The 23,622-nt window shown below is 32.2% G+C and overlaps 2 protein-coding genes across 2 annotated transcripts; both read right to left on the minus strand.

Annotated features, from left to right (window-relative positions):
* Positions 1–3,841: 3,841 nt before the first annotated feature.
* On the minus strand, positions 3,842–5,680 carry LOC123896131 (homogentisate 1,2-dioxygenase-like). Its single transcript, XM_045946561.1, has 5 exons — positions 5,663–5,680; positions 5,029–5,098; positions 4,748–4,902; positions 4,378–4,473; positions 3,842–4,199 (listed from the first exon to the last, which is right to left on the minus strand). Exons 1-5 carry the CDS (start codon positions 5,678–5,680, stop codon positions 3,972–3,974), a joined length of 567 nt encoding a protein of 188 aa, XP_045802517.1. The 3' UTR covers positions 3,842–3,971.
* A 7,182-nt stretch (positions 5,681–12,862) lies between these two features.
* On the minus strand, positions 12,863–19,188 carry LOC123895308 (homogentisate 1,2-dioxygenase-like). The gene is made up of 9 exons (XM_045945562.1): positions 18,773–19,188; positions 18,320–18,550; positions 17,131–17,210; positions 15,155–15,322; positions 14,884–15,059; positions 14,049–14,118; positions 13,772–13,926; positions 13,402–13,485; positions 12,863–13,223 (listed from the first exon to the last, which is right to left on the minus strand). The coding sequence occupies exons 1-9, from the start codon at positions 18,958–18,960 to the stop codon at positions 12,996–12,998; spliced, it is 1,380 nt and encodes a 459-aa protein (XP_045801518.1). The 5' UTR covers positions 18,961–19,188; the 3' UTR covers positions 12,863–12,995.
* Between the last annotated feature and the right edge of the window lie 4,434 nt (positions 19,189–23,622).

Below are 23,622 nucleotides of genomic sequence, written 5' to 3' on the forward strand. Positions count from 1 at the left end.
TGCATAAATTCATATATAATTTTTTATTTTATTTTTGTTGTTTTATTGTTATTATTTGTGTTTTGTTCCTATCTATAATCTGTTTTATTCCTATTTTTAAGCATATCATCATTTTTTTTTTTTTGTGCAATTACAATGAAGGATATAAAACTTGGAATATGGTTATTTTAAGCCTATCACATTTTTATTGTATTTATTTTATATTCTTTCTATATTTTTGTTTTTTTTACTTAAATTACAATGGATGAATGAAAGATATAAAACTTGTAATTTTTTTTTGTAGTAATAATAATAATATGACAAAAAACTTATTGGATTAGAATGAGATTATTTGTTAGAGATTTGTTTGTTTGTTTGATGAGGATAAAGAGGAAGATATTGGATTTAGTAGAATATTTTTTTTTTCAAAAAAAAATATTATGAAAATTAGTGGGCCGGCCCATCGGGCCATGTATGCTTTTGCTTATCGGGTCGGGCTAAGCGGGCCGGACCATGAAGTTAACGGGCCGGGCTGGGCCGGCCCTTTATTTGACCGGGCCCCTCAAGGCTGGGCCGGCCCCTTTGACAGCTCTAATCACAATCATCCACATAAACCGTGTACGGTACATATCTACATAATATGTTTACCAGAGTGTTCTCCTTATTTAGATCCTCCTCTCATGTTATTGATATGGCGCTGCAATTGCTATGTGGCAATGATGAAAATGTTTTTTTTTTTTTTCATATCATTATTTTATTTTCTTATCATTTACTTAAAACTAATAAAAAAAACATAACTAAATAAAAACAAATAATTAGAAACATAATCCAACATTGAACATGTGAAATCATATGCCTAAAGCTTCGGTCACCTTGGTCTTTTTAATTTAAGGAAAATGTTAAACAGAGTCCTTGGGGCACTCTTTAAGCATTTTAAATAGTAAGTTTTTGTTTAAATTTTATGAAAATATGTGAAGTCAACGCATTGAAAATTGAAATACTTCACTTTTTGGATAAATTATTTCTTTAAAGGAAATGCTTAAAGAGTGCACTGGAGGCACTGTTTAGCAAGACCCTTAATTTAATTAGAATTTTTTAGAATCATTTTGAATTTAATCGGTTAACTTTTACGAAATAGAAATGGTTTTTTTTTTTTTTGTTTTGTGGTTAGGTAGTCTAACGGCTTGAAATTCCACATTTAATGATGAATAAGTGGAGTCCCCGAAGTTCAAACTCCGGCTCCTACATATAAAATGATGATGTCACTATCAACTGCATTAAGTTTACGGATACCTAGAAAATGGTTTTAATTAATATAAACTTGCACTAAAACAATTTTAAATAATAAAAAAACCTCTAAATTCCAAACTCTAACGTTGTTGCAGATCTGGTATATGGGAAGAACTAGAAGAAGCAGGATACTGAAATTAAGACTCTCGTTCCGAGTACAACATTTAGAGTCAGAGAAAGAAATTGGGAATATACATGAATTTTGAGTCTCTGTTCTTACAATCTTGAGAACCTTTTTGGGGATTTTGATTTTTTTGATTGAACTGTTTTTTTCTTCATTTTGAGAGAAAATTTTGCATGAATTTTTGTTGGAGTGGTAGAAAGTGGTAGACATTTGCTTATTGTTTAATTTGAAGGAGATTTGTGTTGTTGAAGAGAAGGAGGAAGGTGTGTTGTTAAGAGGAAGATGCTTTTGAGGAGGTTGTGGAAGCCAAGTTCCATGGTGGCATGAAATGCAGAGTACTGAAGCTCTCGGAGGAAGGAGATGAACAACTTCGCCGGAGAAGACTTTTGAAATTTTTTAAATTTAATTTGGTGTTAATTAATTACATATTATAGTAAAAAAAAATTAATAATTAATATTGATTGAAATATTAAAAGGTGAAATTATTAATTTTATTAAAGGTTAAACGTGATTAAATAAGATCATAAAAAAAAAAATCATAAAAAGACAAGCTTAAATAATTTGATGAATGAGAGGAGGGAGGAGAAATAATTTGATGGGTAGGGTTTACCATATGACAATAGAATCTAGATTCATCTAATGATCATAAATTATTGTTCATCATAGTCCATCATGGACCATATGAGTCCCTGGTTCATTTTAGAATTTGCATATAAGTGCCCCCTAAAACAATTTTTTTTACTTCGCCAAGGCCCTCCAGATAGTTTAGTCCAGCTCCGCCACATGGCAAAAGTAAATTTCTTTTTTGGAACCCTGGGCTGGGGCTTGGTTGCCCTGTCCCAAAACCGGCCTGCCAGCAACCATCTCACTTCCGAAGACCCATTTCTCTCCCCGGCGGCCGTTTCTCTCTCTCTCTCTCTATATCTCTACCTCTCTCTACGCGAGCTATTCATATTCTCCCTTTGTTCCTCTTTCAATTTCTCTATTAAAGATGTCTTCTTTCTTAACATCCATGATTTTAATATAGTTCTGGATTTGTCAAAAAACATTGAAAGTTCAATGGGTTGGAGAAGATGTACGGTGAGTTGAAAATTGATTTTGTGCCAATTTCTTCAACAACAAAAAACTGATTGTGGCAAAGAAAAAAAAATCCACGCCAATTAAAATCCACCTCCACAAATTGAAACATTTAAAACACACAAACATAATGAAATTGAACTAAGGAGGAGTGGGTAATGTTCAAATTGATGCAACAGCCATAGATAGAGAATCCATTGGCGGCAGCGTGGCGTGGCGTTGAGAGATAGAGAAATCTGACCAGGGAAGGAAGAGAAAGTGAGAGAAGCCGGTGTGGTTTGTGTTAGAAGAATGAAATAGCGTACGTGACACACTTAAAAGAGTATTTTAATCTCTCGAACATTTTGATTTTTTATCTTTTAAAATGTGCACAAATTTATCCATTACTCCATTTTTTATTTAAAAGCAGCTGACATATCAGCGATTTGGCAGCCATGTCACAATTTGTTTTGATTATTTTTTTCATATAATTATTTTAAAAGAAATTTTGAATTTTTAAAAATAAAAAATTAGAACCTAACAATATTTATCATCTTCTCTCTCCATCTTCATCTTTAACCCACAAAACTCAAACCTAAAATTCCAGAAACAAACAATTAGAGAAAAAAAAAAAAAAAAAACACAAAAACTCTTCCGAGTTTTTCATTTATGTTTCCAATTTCTATGTGTTTTTGTGTGTTGTGGTTGTTGGGGTGGCGCCAATTCAGGGATCTTCATTAACATGGGTTTGAGAGATCTTCAATTTGGGCAATTCTTTGCTTTATATGCTAAAACTGGTCATGGATGGTGCCAAAAGGGTTTTTGTTAAACTGCTCAATATTGTTTCTTGGAATATAATGATATATGCTTATGGGAACAAATGCAACATGAAAAAGTTGTCTAGTATTTTTAGTGGATTTAGTGTCTTGGATAGAAACTAGATTTCTGGGTTTAAATTTAGAATTTGTTTCAAGGTTGATTTTAATTTTATGAAAAATTTGGGGATTTTGAGAATTTTAGGGTTTAATGATTATTGGGGATTTCAATTTTGTAGTTTAGGATAAGTTTGATGTAAACAAAACACATAGATTTATTCAAATTTGAGTTTATTTGGGTATGATTTGTTATAGTGCAATGAATAAGATGATGAATAATATGAACATGATGAATGTTCATATGAATTTTGATTTTTTAAAATTTTCAATAAAAAATTATTAAAAAAATAAGATTTTTCTATGTGGCTTGCCAACTCATCATTTTTTAAATAAATAATTAAGAAAATGATTAACTTGTGCATATTTATAAAGATAAAAGACTAAAATGTTACAAATAAAAGATAAATGACCAAAGTGTTACAAATAAATAAGATAAATGACCTCCAGTGTAATTTTGTTTTTTTTTATGCTAATTCTGCAATTTATTATATTTACTGACTTTTAACTTCTATATTACATTCCGTACTGGTTACTTTTATTATGTATGTACATAGAACCCAATTGTATTTGTGTGGCAAACAACCATTTCACTCCTTGGTCCTTATTCCATTGTTCAAGGTTAGGCTTCCAAGAGATTTCTCAGGAACTGTGAAATGAGATCTTAGACCAATCCAACATTGGTAATAATCATGATCCAGGAATGGAGATTCAAGAGCCGATCGGCTGATACGGGGAATCAAACTTGACTCAAACATAAAAGCCAATGTGTCGGTGATCTTGTGAGGTCCTACATTGTTCCCACGAGAAATAGTGGCCTGTACAGCATATAAACATATTAGAAGATTGAATCCAACAGTTCATAATTTTGTTCTTTAGTGCATAAACCAAATCAGCCAAGGGCATAGAACAAGTTTTTTCATTTGTGAGAATGGAAAGACAGAACGTACAAGAATGATGGCAATGCCTTCGATTGATGGTTAAAAAATGCCATACCTCATATGACTTGGTATCAGGACCATGGGGAGTCATACAGTTATGAAGACTTGCACCACCCGGAAGAAACCCATCATCCTTTGCCTGTAAAAACAACTATGTGAACATGATTTTGCACTAACCTATCAAATTACTCCTCACATAAGGTGTTGTGGATTTTGATTGGCGAATTACACATTTAATTTTAAAGACTAAATTGAAAGGTAAAATGCCATTCGAAGATTCAAAGATCTATTACATAATTCCCATTATTCAAGGACTGAAATGAAAATATTATAATTTTAGGAACTAATTTTACTGATTAATCATATACAAACAATAAATATTGCTTACAAAAGGTGTATAAAGGTCAAATTTTGATATAACATACCTCATAGTTACCATGGATGAGACCCATAAATTCACTCATGCAATTGCGATGATAATACGGAGGTCGGAAGGTATGCTCAGCAACAAGCCACCTGGGTGGGAAAATGACAAAATCAAGCAATGCCACCCCAGGTTTATCAGTTGGTGCTGTCAAAACTGTACAAAAACAATAATTATAAATAAACAAACAAACAAACAAACAAACAAACAAACAAACAAAAGAATTTCTTGAAGCAAATGAAAAGAAAGGGGTTATGGGAAATTCTTTTAAAATTTGCATACCAGTATTAATTGATGGATCACTGTGATCGTACAGCACTGTATTATAAGGACAGAATTTGCTTAGGTCATACTGCAGATGAAAAGAACAATAACCATATCACATTGGATAAATTTTTCATAAGAATCAGCCGTAACAAATCCATAATAGATGATGATTGTAATGAACTGTACGTTTGATACATACTAAAGGATGATGATTGTAATGAGCTCTCTACATTCGTAACAAAACCGGCCTGCCAGCAAACATCTCACTTCCGAAGACCCATTTCTCTCCCCGGCGGCCGTTTCTCTCTCTATATATCTCTACCTCTCTCTACGCGAGCTATTCATATTCTCCCTTTGTTCCTCTTTCAATTTCTCTATTAAAGATGTCTTCTTTCTTAACATCCATGATTTTAATATAGTTCTGGATCTGTCAAAAAACATTGAAAGTTCAATGGGTTGGAGAAGATGTACGGTGAGTTGAAAATTGATTTTGTGCCAATTTCTTCAACAACAAAAAACTGATTGTGGCAAAGAAAAAAAAATCCACGCCAATTAAAATCCACCTCCACAAATTGAAACATTTAAAACACACAAACATAATGAAATTGAACTAAGGAGGAGTGGGTAATGTTCAAATTGATGCAACAACCATAGATAGAGAATCCATTGGCGGCAGCGTGGCGTGGCGTTGAGAGATAGAGAAATCTGACCAGGGAAGGAAGAGAAAGTGAGAGAAGCCGGTGTGGTTTGTGTTAGAAGAATGAAATAGCGTACGTGACACACTTAAAAGAGTATTTTAATCTCTCGAACATTTTGATTTTTTATCTTTTAAAATGTGCACAAATTTATCCATTACTCCATTTTTTATTTAAAAGCAGCTGGCATATCAGCGATTTGGCAGCCATGTCACAATTTGTTTTGATTATTTTTTTCATATAATTATTTTAAAAGAAATTTTGAATTTTTAAAAATAAAAAATTAGAACCTAACAATATTTATCATCTTCTCTCTCCATCTTCATCTTTAACCCACAAAACTCAAACCTAAAATTCCAGAAACAAACAATTAGAGAAAAAAAAAAAAAAACACAAAAACTCTTCCGAGTTTTTCATTTATGTTTCCAATTTCTATGTGTTTTTGTGTGTTGTGGTTGTTGGGGTGGCGCCAATTCAGGGATCTTCATTAACATGGGTTTGAGAGATCTTCAATTTGGGCAATTCTTTGCTTTATATGCTAAAACTGGTCATGGATGGTGCCAAAAGGGTTTTTGTTAAACTGCTCAATATTGTTTCTTGGAATATAATGATATATGCTTATGGGAACAGATGCAACATGAAAAAGTTGTCTAGTATTTTTAGTGGATTTAGTGTCTTGGATAGAAACTAGATTTCTGGGTTTAAATTTAGAATTTGTTTCAAGGTTGATTTTAATTTTATGAAAAATTTGGGGATTTTGAGAATTTTAGGGTTTAATGATTATTGGGGATTTCAATTTTGTAGTTTAGGATAAGTTTGATGTAAACAAAACACATAGATTTATTCAAATTTGAGTTTATTTGGGTATGATTTGTTATAGTGCAATGAATAAGATGATGAATAATATGAACATGATGAATGTTCATATGAATTTTGATTTTTTAAAATTTTCAATAAAAAATTATTAAAAAAATAAGATTTTTCTATGTGGCTTGCCAACTCATCATTTTTTAAATAAATAATTAAGAAAATGATTAACTTGTGCATATTTATAAAGATAAAAGACTAAAATGTTACAAATAAAAGATAAATGACCAAAGTGTTACAAATAAATAAGATAAATGACCTCCAGTGTAATTTTGTTTTTTTTTTATGCTAATTCTGCAATTTATTATATTTACTGACTTTTAACATCTATATTACATTCCGTACTGGTTACTTTTATTATGTATGTACATAGAACCCAATTGTATTTGTGTGGCAAACAACCATTTCACTCCTTGGTCCTTATTCCATTGTTCAAGGTTAGGCTTCCAAGAGATTTCTCAGGAACTGTGAAATGAGATCTTAGACCAATCCAACATTGGTAATAATCATGATCCAGGAATGGAGATTCAAGAGCCGATCGGCTGATACGGGGAATCAAACTTGACTCAAACATAAAAGCCAATGTGTCGGTGATCTTGTGAGGTCCTACATTGTTCCCACGAGAAATAGTGGCATGTACAGCATATAAACATATTAGAAGATTGAATCCAACAGTTCATAATTTTGTTCTTTAGTGCATAAACCAAATCAGCCAAGGGCATAGAACAAGTTTTTTCATTTGTGAGAATGGAAAGACAGAACGTACAAGAATGATGGCAATGCCTTCGATTGATGGTTAAAAAATGCCATACCTCATATGACTTGGTATCAGGACCATGGGGAGTCATACAGTTATGAAGACTTGCACCACCCGGAAGAAACCCATCATCCTTTGCCTGTAAAAACAACTATGTGAACATGATTTTGCACTAACCTATCAAATTACTCCTCACATAAGGTGTTGTGGATTTTGATTGGCGAATTACACATTTAATTTTAAAGACTAAATTGAAAGGTAAAATGCCATTCGAAGATTCAAAGATCTATTACATAATTCCCATTATTCAAGGACTGAAATGAAAATATTATAATTTTAGGAACTAATTTTACTGATTAATCATATACAAACAATAAATATTGCTTACAAAAGGTGTATAAAGGTCAAATTTTGATATAACATACCTCATAGTTACCATGGATGAGACCCATAAATTCACTCATGCAATTGCGATGATAATACGGAGGTCGGAAGGTATGCTCAGCAACAAGCCACCTGGGTGGGAAAATGACAAAATCAAGCAATGCCACCCCAGGTTTATCAGTTGGTGCTGTCAAAACTGTACAAAAACAATAATTATAAATAAACAAACAAACAAACAAACAAACAAACAAACAAAAGAATTTCTTGAAGCAAATGAAAAGAAAGGGGTTATGGGAAATTCTTTTAAAATTTGCATACCAGTATTAATTGATGGATCACTGTGATCGTACAGCACTGTATTATAAGGACAGAATTTGCTTAGGTCATACTGCAGATGAAAAGAACAATAACCATATCACATTGGATAAATTTTTCATAAGAATCAGCCGTAACAAATCCATAATAGATGATGATTGTAATGAACTGTACGTTTGATACATACTAAAGGATGATGATTGTAATGAGCTCTCTACATTCGTAACAAAACCGGCCTGCCAGCAAACATCTCACTTCCGAAGACCCATTTCTCTCCCCGGCGGCCGTTTCTCTCTCTATATATCTCTACCTCTCTCTACGCGAGCTATTCATATTCTCCCTTTGTTCCTCTTTCAATTTCTCTATTAAAGATGTCTTCTTTCTTAACATCCATGATTTTAATATAGTTCTGGATCTGTCAAAAAACATTGAAAGTTCAATGGGTTGGAGAAGATGTACGGTGAGTTGAAAATTGATTTTGTGCCAATTTCTTCAACAACAAAAAACTGATTGTGGCAAAGAAAAAAAAATCCACGCCAATTAAAATCCACCTCCACAAATTGAAACATTTAAAACACACAAACATAATGAAATTGAACTAAGGAGGAGTGGGTAATGTTCAAATTGATGCAACAACCATAGATAGAGAATCCATTGGCGGCAGCGTGGCGTGGCGTTGAGAGATAGAGAAATCTGACCAGGGAAGGAAGAGAAAGTGAGAGAAGCCGGTGTGGTTTGTGTTAGAAGAATGAAATAGCGTACGTGACACACTTAAAAGAGTATTTTAATCTCTCGAACATTTTGATTTTTTATCTTTTAAAATGTGCACAAATTTATCCATTACTCCATTTTTTATTTAAAAGCAGCTGGCATATCAGCGATTTGGCAGCCATGTCACAATTTGTTTTGATTATTTTTTTCATATAATTATTTTAAAAGAAATTTTGAATTTTTAAAAATAAAAAATTAGAACCTAACAATATTTATCATCTTCTCTCTCCATCTTCATCTTTAACCCACAAAACTCAAACCTAAAATTCCAGAAACAAACAATTAGAGAAAAAAAAAAAAAAACACAAAAACTCTTCCGAGTTTTTCATTTATGTTTCCAATTTCTATGTGTTTTTGTGTGTTGTGGTTGTTGGGGTGGCGCCAATTCAGGGATCTTCATTAACATGGGTTTGAGAGATCTTCAATTTGGGCAATTCTTTGCTTTATATGCTAAAACTGGTCATGGATGGTGCCAAAAGGGTTTTTGTTAAACTGCTCAATATTGTTTCTTGGAATATAATGATATATGCTTATGGGAACAGATGCAACATGAAAAAGTTGTCTAGTATTTTTAGTGGATTTAGTGTCTTGGATAGAAACTAGATTTCTGGGTTTAAATTTAGAATTTGTTTCAAGGTTGATTTTAATTTTATGAAAAATTTGGGGATTTTGAGAATTTTAGGGTTTAATGATTATTGGGGATTTCAATTTTGTAGTTTAGGATAAGTTTGATGTAAACAAAACACATAGATTTATTCAAATTTGAGTTTATTTGGGTATGATTTGTTATAGTGCAATGAATAAGATGATGAATAATATGAACATGATGAATGTTCATATGAATTTTGATTTTTTAAAATTTTCAATAAAAAATTATTAAAAAAATAAGATTTTTCTATGTGGCTTGCCAACTCATCATTTTTTAAATAAATAATTAAGAAAATGATTAACTTGTGCATATTTATAAAGATAAAAGACTAAAATGTTACAAATAAAAGATAAATGACCAAAGTGTTACAAATAAATAAGATAAATGACCTCCAGTGTAATTTTGTTTTTTTTTTATGCTAATTCTGCAATTTATTATATTTACTGACTTTTAACATCTATATTACATTCCGTACTGGTTACTTTTATTATGTATGTACATAGAACCCAATTGTATTTGTGTGGCAAACAACCATTTCACTCCTTGGTCCTTATTCCATTGTTCAAGGTTAGGCTTCCAAGAGATTTCTCAGGAACTGTGAAATGAGATCTTAGACCAATCCAACATTGGTAATAATCATGATCCAGGAATGGAGATTCAAGAGCCGATCGGCTGATACGGGGAATCAAACTTGACTCAAACATAAAAGCCAATGTGTCGGTGATCTTGTGAGGTCCTACATTGTTCCCACGAGAAATAGTGGCATGTACAGCATATAAACATATTAGAAGATTGAATCCAACAGTTCATAATTTTGTTCTTTAGTGCATAAACCAAATCAGCCAAGGGCATAGAACAAGTTTTTTCATTTGTGAGAATGGAAAGACAGAACGTACAAGAATGATGGCAATGCCTTCGATTGATGGTTAAAAAATGCCATACCTCATATGACTTGGTATCAGGACCATGGGGAGTCATACAGTTATGAAGACTTGCACCACCCGGAAGAAACCCATCATCCTTTGCCTGTAAAAACAACTATGTGAACATGATTTTGCACTAACCTATCAAATTACTCCTCACATAAGGTGTTGTGGATTTTGATTGGCGAATTACACATTTAATTTTAAAGACTAAATTGAAAGGTAAAATGCCATTCGAAGATTCAAAGATCTATTACATAATTCCCATTATTCAAGGACTGAAATGAAAATATTATAATTTTAGGAACTAATTTTACTGATTAATCATATACAAACAATAAATATTGCTTACAAAAGGTGTATAAAGGTCAAATTTTGATATAACATACCTCATAGTTACCATGGATGAGACCCATAAATTCACTCATGCAATTGCGATGATAATACGGAGGTCGGAAGGTATGCTCAGCAACAAGCCACCTGGGTGGGAAAATGACAAAATCAAGCAATGCCACCCCAGGTTTATCAGTTGGTGCTGTCAAAACTGTACAAAAACAATAATTATAAATAAACAAACAAACAAACAAACAAACAAACAAACAAAAGAATTTCTTGAAGCAAATGAAAAGAAAGGGGTTATGGGAAATTCTTTTAAAATTTGCATACCAGTATTAATTGATGGATCACTGTGATCGTACAGCACTGTATTATAAGGACAGAATTTGCTTAGGTCATACTGCAGATGAAAAGAACAATAACCATATCACATTGGATAAATTTTTCATAAGAATCAGCCGTAACAAATCCATAATAGATGATGATTGTAATGAACTGTACGTTTGATACATACTAAAGGATGATGATTGTAATGAGCTCTCTACATTCGTAACAAAACCGGCCTGCCAGCAAACATCTCACTTCCGAAGACCCATTTCTCTCCCCGGCGGCCGTTTCTCTCTCTATATATCTCTACCTCTCTCTACGCGAGCTATTCATATTCTCCCTTTGTTCCTCTTTCAATTTCTCTATTAAAGATGTCTTCTTTCTTAACATCCATGATTTTAATATAGTTCTGGATCTGTCAAAAAACATTGAAAGTTCAATGGGTTGGAGAAGATGTACGGTGAGTTGAAAATTGATTTTGTGCCAATTTCTTCAACAACAAAAAACTGATTGTGGCAAAGAAAAAAAAATCCACGCCAATTAAAATCCACCTCCACAAATTGAAACATTTAAAACACACAAACATAATGAAATTGAACTAAGGAGGAGTGGGTAATGTTCAAATTGATGCAACAACCATAGATAGAGAATCCATTGGCGGCAGCGTGGCGTGGCGTTGAGAGATAGAGAAATCTGACCAGGGAAGGAAGAGAAAGTGAGAGAAGCCGGTGTGGTTTGTGTTAGAAGAATGAAATAGCGTACGTGACACACTTAAAAGAGTATTTTAATCTCTCGAACATTTTGATTTTTTATCTTTTAAAATGTGCACAAATTTATCCATTACTCCATTTTTTATTTAAAAGCAGCTGGCATATCAGCGATTTGGCAGCCATGTCACAATTTGTTTTGATTATTTTTTTCATATAATTATTTTAAAAGAAATTTTGAATTTTTAAAAATAAAAAATTAGAACCTAACAATATTTATCATCTTCTCTCTCCATCTTCATCTTTAACCCACAAAACTCAAACCTAAAATTCCAGAAACAAACAATTAGAGAAAAAAAAAAAAAAACACAAAAACTCTTCCGAGTTTTTCATTTATGTTTCCAATTTCTATGTGTTTTTGTGTGTTGTGGTTGTTGGGGTGGCGCCAATTCAGGGATCTTCATTAACATGGGTTTGAGAGATCTTCAATTTGGGCAATTCTTTGCTTTATATGCTAAAACTGGTCATGGATGGTGCCAAAAGGGTTTTTGTTAAACTGCTCAATATTGTTTCTTGGAATATAATGATATATGCTTATGGGAACAGATGCAACATGAAAAAGTTGTCTAGTATTTTTAGTGGATTTAGTGTCTTGGATAGAAACTAGATTTCTGGGTTTAAATTTAGAATTTGTTTCAAGGTTGATTTTAATTTTATGAAAAATTTGGGGATTTTGAGAATTTTAGGGTTTAATGATTATTGGGGATTTCAATTTTGTAGTTTAGGATAAGTTTGATGTAAACAAAACACATAGATTTATTCAAATTTGAGTTTATTTGGGTATGATTTGTTATAGTGCAATGAATAAGATGATGAATAATATGAACATGATGAATGTTCATATGAATTTTGATTTTTTAAAATTTTCAATAAAAAATTATTAAAAAAATAAGATTTTTCTATGTGGCTTGCCAACTCATCATTTTTTAAATAAATAATTAAGAAAATGATTAACTTGTGCATATTTATAAAGATAAAAGACTAAAATGTTACAAATAAAAGATAAATGACCAAAGTGTTACAAATAAATAAGATAAATGACCTCCAGTGTAATTTTGTTTTTTTTTTTTATGCTAATTCTGCAATTTATTATATTTACTGACTTTTAACATCTATATTACATTCCGTACTGGTTACTTTTATTATGTATGTACATAGAACCCAATTGTATTTGTGTGGCAAACAACCATTTCACTCCTTGGTCCTTATTCCATTGTTCAAGGTTAGGCTTCCAAGAGATTTCTCAGGAACTGTGAAATGAGATCTTAGACCAATCCAACATTGGTAATAATCATGATCCAGGAATGGAGATTCAAGAGCCGATCGGCTGATACGGGGAATCAAACTTGACTCAAACATAAAAGCCAATGTGTCGGTGATCTTGTGAGGTCCTACATTGTTCCCACGAGAAATAGTGGCCTGTACAGCATATAAACATATTAGAAGATTGAATCCAACAGTTCATAATTTTGTTCTTTAGTGCATAAACCAAATCAGCCAAGGGCATAGAACAAGTTTTTTCATTTGTGAGAATGGAAAGACAGAACGTACAAGAATGATGGCAATGCCTTCGATTGATGGTTAAAAAATGCCATACCTCATATGACTTGGTATCAGGACCATGGGGAGTCATACAGTTATGAAGACTTGCACCACCCGGAAGAAACCCATCAGCCTTTGCCTGTAAAAACAACTATGTGAACATGATTTTGCACTAACCTATCAAATTAGTCCTCACATAAGGTGTTGTGGATTTTGATTGGCGAATTACACATTTAATTTTAAAGACTAAATTGAAAGGTAAAATGCCATTCGAAGATTCAAAGATCTATTACATAATTCCCATTATTCAAGGACTGAAATGAAAATATTATAATTTTATGAACTAATTTTACTGATTAATCATATACAAACAATAAATATTGCTTACAAAAGGTGTATAAAGGTCAAATTTTGATATAACATACCTCATAGTTACCATGGATGAGACCCATAAATTCACTCATGCAATTGCGATGATAATACGGAGGTCGGAAGGTATGCTCAGCAACAAGCCACCTGGGTGGGAAAATGACAAAATCAAGCAATGCCACCCCAGGTTTATCAGTTGGTGCTGTCAAAACTGTACAAAAACAATAATTATAAATAAACAAACAAACAAACAAACAAACAAACAAACAAAAGAATTTCTTGAAGCAAATGAAAAGAAAGGGGTTATGGGAAATTCTTTTAAAATTTGCATACCAGTATTAATTGATGGATCACTGTGATCGTACAGCACTGTATTATAAGGACAGAATTTGCTTAGGTCATACTGCAGATGAAAAGAACAATAACCATATCACATTGGATAAATTTTTCATAAGAATCAGCCGTAACAAATCCATAATAGATGATGATTGTAATGAACTGTACGTTTGATACATACTAAAGGATGATGATTGTAATGAGCTCTCTACATTTGTAAATTTTTCAAAGGAATCATAACGCTAACAAATCGACAATGTCACGGTGATGGTTGTAATTAAGGGTACGTTTGATACATATGAAACGATAGGATAGATGATGTGAGGGAGCTGTAGCGGCAATTTCCATAAACTTAGGAAGTTAGTGAGTTTGGAGGTTGTTATGGTGGCAAAAGGAGGCTCGTGGTGGTGGTGTTGAAGAAAAAAGCAGAATTGTCGTTGAAGAACGCAAGAGATTGATCTGAAGCGACGATGCAGAATGCGGAGTTGATGAAATGGAGAGAGTGACAGTAGTCAAGTATGCTGCTGCACGAGGGCGGCACACATAACGGCATCCCTCATGAGGCAGTGGTCCTTGCACAGTTGCATTGTTTCCTCATTCCCCAGATCAAACGGTACAAAAGAGTGAGGGAACGGGAAAAGGGGATAGTCTGAACTTGGGACAAAACGTTGTCCCTTACTTTCCTAAGTCACTTTATTTTTCATGTGCCTCACTCCTTATTTTGTCCAGTTTTATGAGCATTTTTGGAATCAGACATAAAACAAGTATTTTTGTGCCATCCAACCCTCAATTTTAGTATATATGAACCCTAAGAGTCAATAACACCACCCACCTTATATGGAACATAATTACCATGCCAAGCAACAACATTGAAGGGAGAGAAATCTTGTACTGCAGTAAATAGTTCACCGCCAAACTTTTGCACTATAGTGTATCCAGGATATGATTTATCTTCAAACCATGCTGTAGGAACAAGGAAGTCCCTTGGGGAAGCAAGACCATTAGCACCTACAATATAAACAAATCTCATTCTTAATTATACATATCAGGCATTATTAAGCAACATATGCTTCAATTTATCAACTGCAGAGGAGAATAGATACCTATTGGTCCCAGATCAGGAAGTTGAAAATGAGTACCGAAAATTTCAGCAACATAGCCACGGGAGGGACCATCAGGCAGATTCACATGAAAACGAAAACCTTGAGGTATTATAGCAATATCACCAGGTGAAACTTTCAATCTTCCACATTCAGTAGTGATGATGAGTCCTACAAATTCAGCATTAGGTATTCAAGAAGCTAATTAAGATTGAAAAGAATAGGTGTCACCAGCGTAGTCAGGTTCGGGATCCTACGTAGGTTCGCAAACCTGACTACAACAACGTCGAAAAATGAACCGGCATGGGTTCTACTCCCTCCGTTCCAAAATGTAAGTCGTTTTGACCATATTACACAAATTAAGAAATGTGATTAATGTTGTATGGAAAAGAGAAATTATGAGTTAGTTTACAAAATTGTCCTTCATTAATGGTGAGAAAAATAAATTGAAGAATTGAAAGAAGAAAGAGAAATAAATAGTTTTTTTTTTAAGAAGGTAAATTAGCCCGAGTTTGGGTATGCTCCATTTTGCTTGTATCCATTTAATCCGTTCCATCCATTGGATGACTGACACGTGTCAAAAAATAATCTAATGGGTGAAATCAAAAGAATTCTATCTGTTACGCACAACACAACTGTTCATCCCTGTGATTCATCTTCACCGTTGCACCTCCTCTTCCTCTCTCACCGGTGCCGGTTCTGCTGCGACTGCAATCGTTGGAGCCGCCGTCTCCCTGTATTTTTCCCCAACCTCTTCTCTGATTTTGTGCTTCATTTTTTTCATCTCATCATTCCCTCTCTGCAACCGTTTTACTTTTACCCTCTCGTTGTTTCGCCGTCTCGTCTACTATCTTCCCTTTGATATATCAAAAGCGACGATATACTTTTCCATCCTCTCCTCTGTCATTACTGTTTCTTTTTTTAGTTTGATTGCTTTGCTCCAAATTTTGATAAATTGACGGCGGCAACGTGGTGAGGTTCGCTCATGACGATGGCCGCGAGGCAAGAGTGAACGTGTGTGGAGAAGTTAGGGAAGACAGACAAGGAAAGGCGGCGGAACAGTTATGTTGTGCGTAACAGGGATAGAAGAAGAAAAGACATGGGTTCTTTTGATTTAATCCTTTTAATCTTTTAATTTCACCCATTAGATTATTTTTTTGACACATGTCATTCATCCAACGGATGGACTGGATAAAATGGATACAAGCTAAATGGAGTATACCTTGACTCAGTTAGCCCACCCAAATTGGCACCAGAGAGAATCGAACCTGAGACCTTAAGGAGGAGCACACTTCCAGATCCCAAACCAATACCACCAGACCAACCCAAGTTAAAGAGAAATAAATAGTTAAGAGTATAATAGGAAAATGAGCATTAATAATGTAAAGTGACTTATAATTTGGTACAATTATTTTTCTCAAAGTGACTACATTTTGGAACGGAGGGATTAAGATCGTTTGGCCTTCACGAGCTTGTAGGATCGTAGGAACCTACGATCCGGTGCGAGAACCTGACTACACTGGGTGTGACACATAGGAAGGATTGAAGCATATTCTAAGTGTCATGAAACTTGTATTTGCCATGACACCGAAGGAGATATCAATGAATGCAATAATCCAAAAACATGGTAACAAGACAACACTTTCTCCTTCTAATAATAAGATTCTATATAAAGAACCACAGACAACTCAAATGACAGAATTAATGGAAAATCCATTTGGAAGACCTTAGCACTAACTATCTGAAAAACAGTAATTTATAGGAAATTTGTCCTGCATTCAAATATCAAGAGTAAGTAATGTCTTAAAAGAAAAAGGAAGCATTATGTGTTCATTGAGTGAAGATCATTAGGAAAAATTAATGTGTGCAGAAACAATTTTAACATAAGAACTCAAGCACAGTGCAATTAGCCCCCAAAACCACAAAATACAGCTTTCTCGGTGAAAAATCGAAGAGCAAGCAATGTTGGGTTTACTTACTTCCTTGTTGGGGAACTATCAAGAAATCGCCATCAGCATTACAAAAGGCACAATTGTCCATTGATTTGTTGGCAGTGTACCTATAAGTGATACAATATTTCCTCATTTATTTAAGTGCTAATGTTACCTTCAAACTTATCATACTAAACATTAGTAGTGTTTTGCTTAGACAGCGGAAAAAATTGGATAATTAAAATATAGATTGATATATGTCTATTTAAAGCAGAAATCCATGGTACAATTGCTTATGGGAAAAATAAAGAAAAATGTTTATCATGTCAACAAATTTACAAATTGATAAGCACAGTACACAAATTGAACAACTAAACCGATTACTGTAAGTGATCCTTGTTTTGACCATGGTTATTGTTCAGGACCAAAAACTGGGATACTGTGAACCTAACCCATTGCAATTAGTGCGGGATGACCGAGGGATCCAGAGAATTAGGGCACACTTTCTGTTTCCTTTATAAGTTATAACTCAGTACCAACTTTAACTATCAATAAGGATAGTACTAACTAGTTTAGGGCACTGTTGAAGAAATCAAAAGTGAAAACTGCTTACACTTTTTAAGGAATCAATGTTATTGATGACAGAGAGCCAAAAATCTGACATATGGCACCGTGGCGCTGCCATCCTTGGTTTTCCAAAAATCTGCCACCAATATCCAGCATGGCTGATATTTGACAACACTGTAAGGAATCATTTCTATTATTTGAATCCTTAAGAGAACTTGTTAGCATCAAGGAAGAGCGGATTCAATGACCAGTCAATTCGACCCTTCAATATAAATAAATAAAAGATTGCAGTCACTAAGTTACTAATGTTGGTCCCCTTCAATATATTCCTAATGCAATCTCTATAGCACGAGAACAATCCAAACCTTAGACTCTTAAGACCAAACAAATCATAAAATGACCTATCTCCCCTAACTTAACATGTAATGACACATTTTCACCCAATAAACATGTTCCAAACGCGAATAGTTTTATACTAACGTCAAACAAAAATCAATTATTTTTGCAACATCACTTCACTTGATGACTTATGTAACTGCATTTTAAAAGTTAACCAAATGACATGAAAAAATAGAAGGCTCTCGTTAGATAGAAGCTAATTTACAAACAATTGATCTGCAAAATTGGTGTGAAATGCAGAACAAGGCTGAGATAGAAGTTAGTTAATTACATGTGAATAGCATATCCATGGCGCATGAAGGAGCTACCAGAACCACAGACAGTGGATAAGCCATCAATGAAATCCGTAGGTGAATCAGGTATATCTGTTGGTTTCCATCGAAGCTGTGTTGGATTTGTAGAACTGTTTGAATTGTTGAACTCACTCAAAATTTTCCTATTAGAAGGAACCCGAAGCTTGAACGGTTCGTGAGTCACCGAAGGTTTGATCCGATAAAGCCAGCTAAAAATAAAAATAATAATAATAATAATAATAATAATAATAATAATAATAATAATAATAATAATAATAATAATAATAATAATAATAATAATAATAATAATAATAATAATAATAATAATAATAATAATAATAATAATAATAATAATAATAAGTGTAACTAAAAATAGAAAGAAAGATAAAAATGTTGTGAAAGATGGAATTTAAGTATTTAATTTAACTAACCTGAAGAGGTTGAGGGAGCGAGGGGTGGTGAAGGAGGTGCCGGATATTTGTTCCGCGTAGAGGCCGAAAGGGCATATGAGGGGGCTGTTTTGTCCCACCGGGAGAGCTCCGGCGATGGCTTCCGAAGATAAGTGGTTGCCGAGGCCGGATTGGTAGTTGAAGTCATCACCGGCGACCGATTTCTCCATGTTTGACAGGAACAATACTGAGAGAGAGAGAGAGAGAGAGAGAGAGAGAGAGAGAGAGAGAGAGTTTGTGTTTTGTAGAAAACTTGAGAACGGGAAAGGACAATCTCAAGAATTAGTTACAGTACTATACTACTTTGTTAATTTAAACGCCGGTGAAATATCAAATCACCTTAAATTTTAAAATTAGTAAAATATTTCCTCTAAAATTTGAAAATAGACAAATATTAAAGTCCTTTGAAATTATAGAAAATCAATCAAATATTCACTCGTCCATTATCTCTGCCTATTTTGATAACGTGGACGCTAATTGGGTATGTGGCAACTACCGGTCAGACTCGTGAAAAAACATAAAACTGGTATGCTGTATTTTGCTTGAGTTGAGGTGGATTTTTTTGTTGATTAACATCAAAATAGACGAAATTAATGGACGAAAGAAGTATTTAATTGACGTTTTATAATTTTACGATGGTATTTATCTATTTTTAAATTTTAAAAAAGGTATTTAACTAATTTTAAATTTGAGAAGTATTTGACCTTTCACTCGTTCAAATACTCACGCTCAGTTCCATTTCAAACATGATAAGGACAATGCTTATTCACTGCGTGTTGGAAAATCAATTAAAAAATAGTGCCGTTTGCTTTTAGGACACTATTTTTGTCCTAACTCTTTTTGCCATGTTACCAAAAACACTCTTTACCGGAACTTGGAGTTGTGTAATAACAAGGAATGACTGAAACAATACTACTTTTTTTTTTTTAGATAAGCTGAAAAATAATACTACTCTGAAACAAATATGGCTGATGCTTCCATGGACTAGTGACACAAATGGTCCATGATGGACCATTAGTTTTCACAATTTCTTTTACAATTTCAACCATTGGATGAAAGAAGTATATAGAGATTATCATATACTTACACCATTGAATAAAATGTATTTCACTTACTTTCTCATTTGTCTCATCATTGTCAGCTCCCGTACCCTATCTTCAGACTCACTATCCCCATTAATCTTGCCTTCAGCTTTCCATTTCAACTATTCCATTTTTTTTAAAATAATAAACGGTGATGAGTGGTTAGAAAAATAAAAATAGTAATATAATTTTGAAAGTGATACATTTAATGCTTTAAATTTTAAGGAAAATGTTAAATAGTATTTTCGGAGTACTATTTAAACACTTTAAGGGCTCGTTTGGTGCGCATGATATGATAGTGACATGATAGGATATACAACAGGATAACGATAGGATATGATATCAGCAGGATAACAGTTATCCTCAGTTATCATATCTTGTGTTTGATGCACACAGGATAACAAACATTATAACTATTATATCATATTTTAAATACATACTTGCTCATAACAATATGATAAAATACATAATATATTTAAATGACAAAATTACCCTTGTAAAATAATTGTTATTTTTTAAAAATTATATTATGATACTTTGAATTTTATAAATAGAAATATATATAAGTAGTCAGATAACTTTATAAAATTTTAAATAAAAATCATGAGAAAATAAACAAATTAAATTTTTTATATGAATCGTGATCAAATAAATAACTCAATTATACATGTTAGATAAGCTAAATAAATATATGATATATCTCATACGTAAATAATAAAACTACCATTGCAAAAGAGTTATATCTAATTTGTTATAAAATTTAAATTAATATCTCTATTTTGCAATTTTTTAATAATTATTTTACTTTAAAATATTGTAATTTTAGTAGAATTTTGATTTTTTAGATTATATAAATTACAAAATTACCCTTGTGAGGAAATCACATATACATATATATATATATATATAATTATTAATTTACTATCAAATACAATGTTATCATTTGAATATATTAAAAAATTAATTATTTTATTATTGATTTAATATATTAAAAATGCCATCTAAACTTGGCAAGTTATCATTTGTGTCCGGTCAAATGCAATGAATTTTCACATTACTAGGGATAAATTACAACAAAAAAAAATATCACTAGAGTAAATCAAAACTAACTCACATTGTAGGGGTAAAGACCTAGTAACACGTGTATTTTTTTGGTCTATCTTTTTTTGTTGATAAATGAAATGGCAAAGTCATTGAAAACTCGCACACACAAAGTGGAGTGACCGGGGTCCTGACGTTCGACACTAGTAATTTTGGCATTTCTATCCATTGAACTAAGATTTGTGGACTATTTTTGGTCTATCGAAGGTATCGTTTGGCCTAACTTTTTTTTCCTCTTCTTTTTTCTTAGAAGTAAGAAGTTATGCCAAATAACAACTTTTAAAAACTCTATTAAGAAAAAAAAAAAATTTACTGTATATTTTAAAATAATTATAATAAATTATCAAACATATCTTTTAGCCATATAATAATAATAATAATAACAATAATAATAATAAAAACTTCTAACTTTTTTTTAAAAAAAATATAAGATTTACCAAAGAACTTTAATTTTAGTTTTAAAGCTATTATTTCTAATTTTATGATTAAAATAGTTTCTACACCTAAAAAAACAGGGTCAAACGGTACCTAAATATAGCGAATTTCGTTTTTAGTACTCTAAATTTTTCCTTCCTCTAAATTTTCTTTAGAAAGAATAAGATGAATATGCATAAAAAGAGAAACACATAAACATAAACAAAATGACTACCAGATTTTTATTTTATTTTTAACACCAGTATCCGACCTACTGGACCGTCTAATTTGGTTTGGGAATCAGTTATGACATCAAATGGTCTCAGCCCCTTCCCAATAGCAGTTGTGGGGGATGGAACTGTGGTCGTCCCTACCAAGTTCAACGTCAATCATCACTGAACCAACTAACGATTAATTTTTTTTGTAAGGAACTAACGATTAATTTACTACCAAATTTATTAATTATAAAAAGTTTAGTAAAAAAAAAATATGTTAAAGTAATGCTGCTAAGTTCATATTTTGTCCTCATCATTCTTAATAATAAATATTCCAAATATTCTATCTTTTATTGTAATTTTACTCAAATAATATTTTTCAGTTGTGGAAGAATATGCATAAAAAAGGAACATAAAACAATAAAAGATTAATGCAAAAAAAAAAAAATGGAACTAAAACAATTAAAGATTAAGTAGAATAATGGTCCCGTGTATATTTTTAATCAAAAATTAAAAAATTTATTAGAAATTAAAATTTAGGGTAAGTTAGTAAGTTTGATACTAATGAATTTTATTATATTATTATTAATAGTTATTAATACACTTTGTAGTAATATTGTTTATGTTACGTTTATAAAACAAATTGTTTATATTTCTTTTTTTTTCTTTTTTTTTATCAAAAATATTGTTTATGTTTTTTTATAGAGTTTTTTTTTTATTTCTATTTTTATGCAGTTTCTTATTATTTTTTCTATAATTTTTTTTAATGACTAAACCTTCTATAATTTTTTTTCCTATTTTTATGTATTGATTGTTCTGTTTTGCTCCTGTCTATAATATACTGTGTTCCTATTTTTAAGTATATCATCTTTTTATATTTTTTTTAGTGAAATTACAATGAAGGATATAAAACTTGCAACATGGTTAAAAGTAATAAGGATAAATTAATAACTTTGGTGGTAATCGCTCTTAATATATTAGTAGTAGACAAAAAGATCTCCCATAAAAATTTAGAATTTTTTAGCATAAGATGAATTATTTATGAATTTTTATATGCGAAAAACTCTGTATATTCATATTTAATTTATCTTTGTTAAAACAAATTACACTTTTGTACGAAAGATTCTTTTTTTGTAAGATTTGTTAGAGAGATTCATATAATATAATAAATGATGACCGCGAAAAAAAATTTAATGATATGCACGAGTTAAATGAAAAGTAAGGACCAAAAATCATGATAGGAAATATTTTATGGACCAAAAGTTGCTGAAAAATTTTATAGGGACTAAAAACAAAATTTGAGATTTTTATAGGGACAAAAAAAATATAAGATGTACACACGCAAATAAATGAGTTTGACTAAAACTACCGATTTTGACTGAAGATTTCGAATTTTATCAAAACCGAACATTCAATATCACATAAATTAACTGACAAACAAATGAGAAACATAAGTTTGATAATTGTACTCTAAATGTATAGACATATTGTAATAATAATCTTAGCGTCTGTTTGGTTGAGCGTTTTGGCTCTCCAAACGTGCGTTTCTGCTTCCAAAAGCGATTCTGTCACTTTTTGTGATGTTTGGGCACAGGCAAAATCAATTCTGGAAACGTACTTTTGCTGTCGAAACGTGCGTTCACTTGAAGCCACAAAACGTAGCTTCTACGTCAACTAAAAGCAATTTGGAAATTTGGCTTTTGTTATTTTACCTAATTACCCATGCTTCAACTCAAGCTTCAATTTTTTTAACTCTCTGGAATACTTTCTCCTTAGATTTGCAATTTGGTGAAAAACGTAAGTGGGGGAGGAAGAATGGTGAACACCCAATCCCCATGAAAGCTTCAACCGAAACAACAGTGAGAACACAATTGAAAAATTAGAAATTTTAGCAACCTAAAAACCGAGTTAAAGGAAGAAAAAGATGGATTTGATGAATAAAATTTGGAAATTGTGTTCTCAACAACACCGAGAATGTTGATGATGAGAGAAAAGAGACATTCGATGGGAGAAGAATATT

The sequence above is a fragment of the Trifolium pratense genome, linkage group LG7 (assembly GCF_020283565.1).
Source record: "Trifolium pratense cultivar HEN17-A07 linkage group LG7, ARS_RC_1.1, whole genome shotgun sequence".
Taxonomy (NCBI): domain Eukaryota; kingdom Viridiplantae; phylum Streptophyta; class Magnoliopsida; order Fabales; family Fabaceae; genus Trifolium; species Trifolium pratense.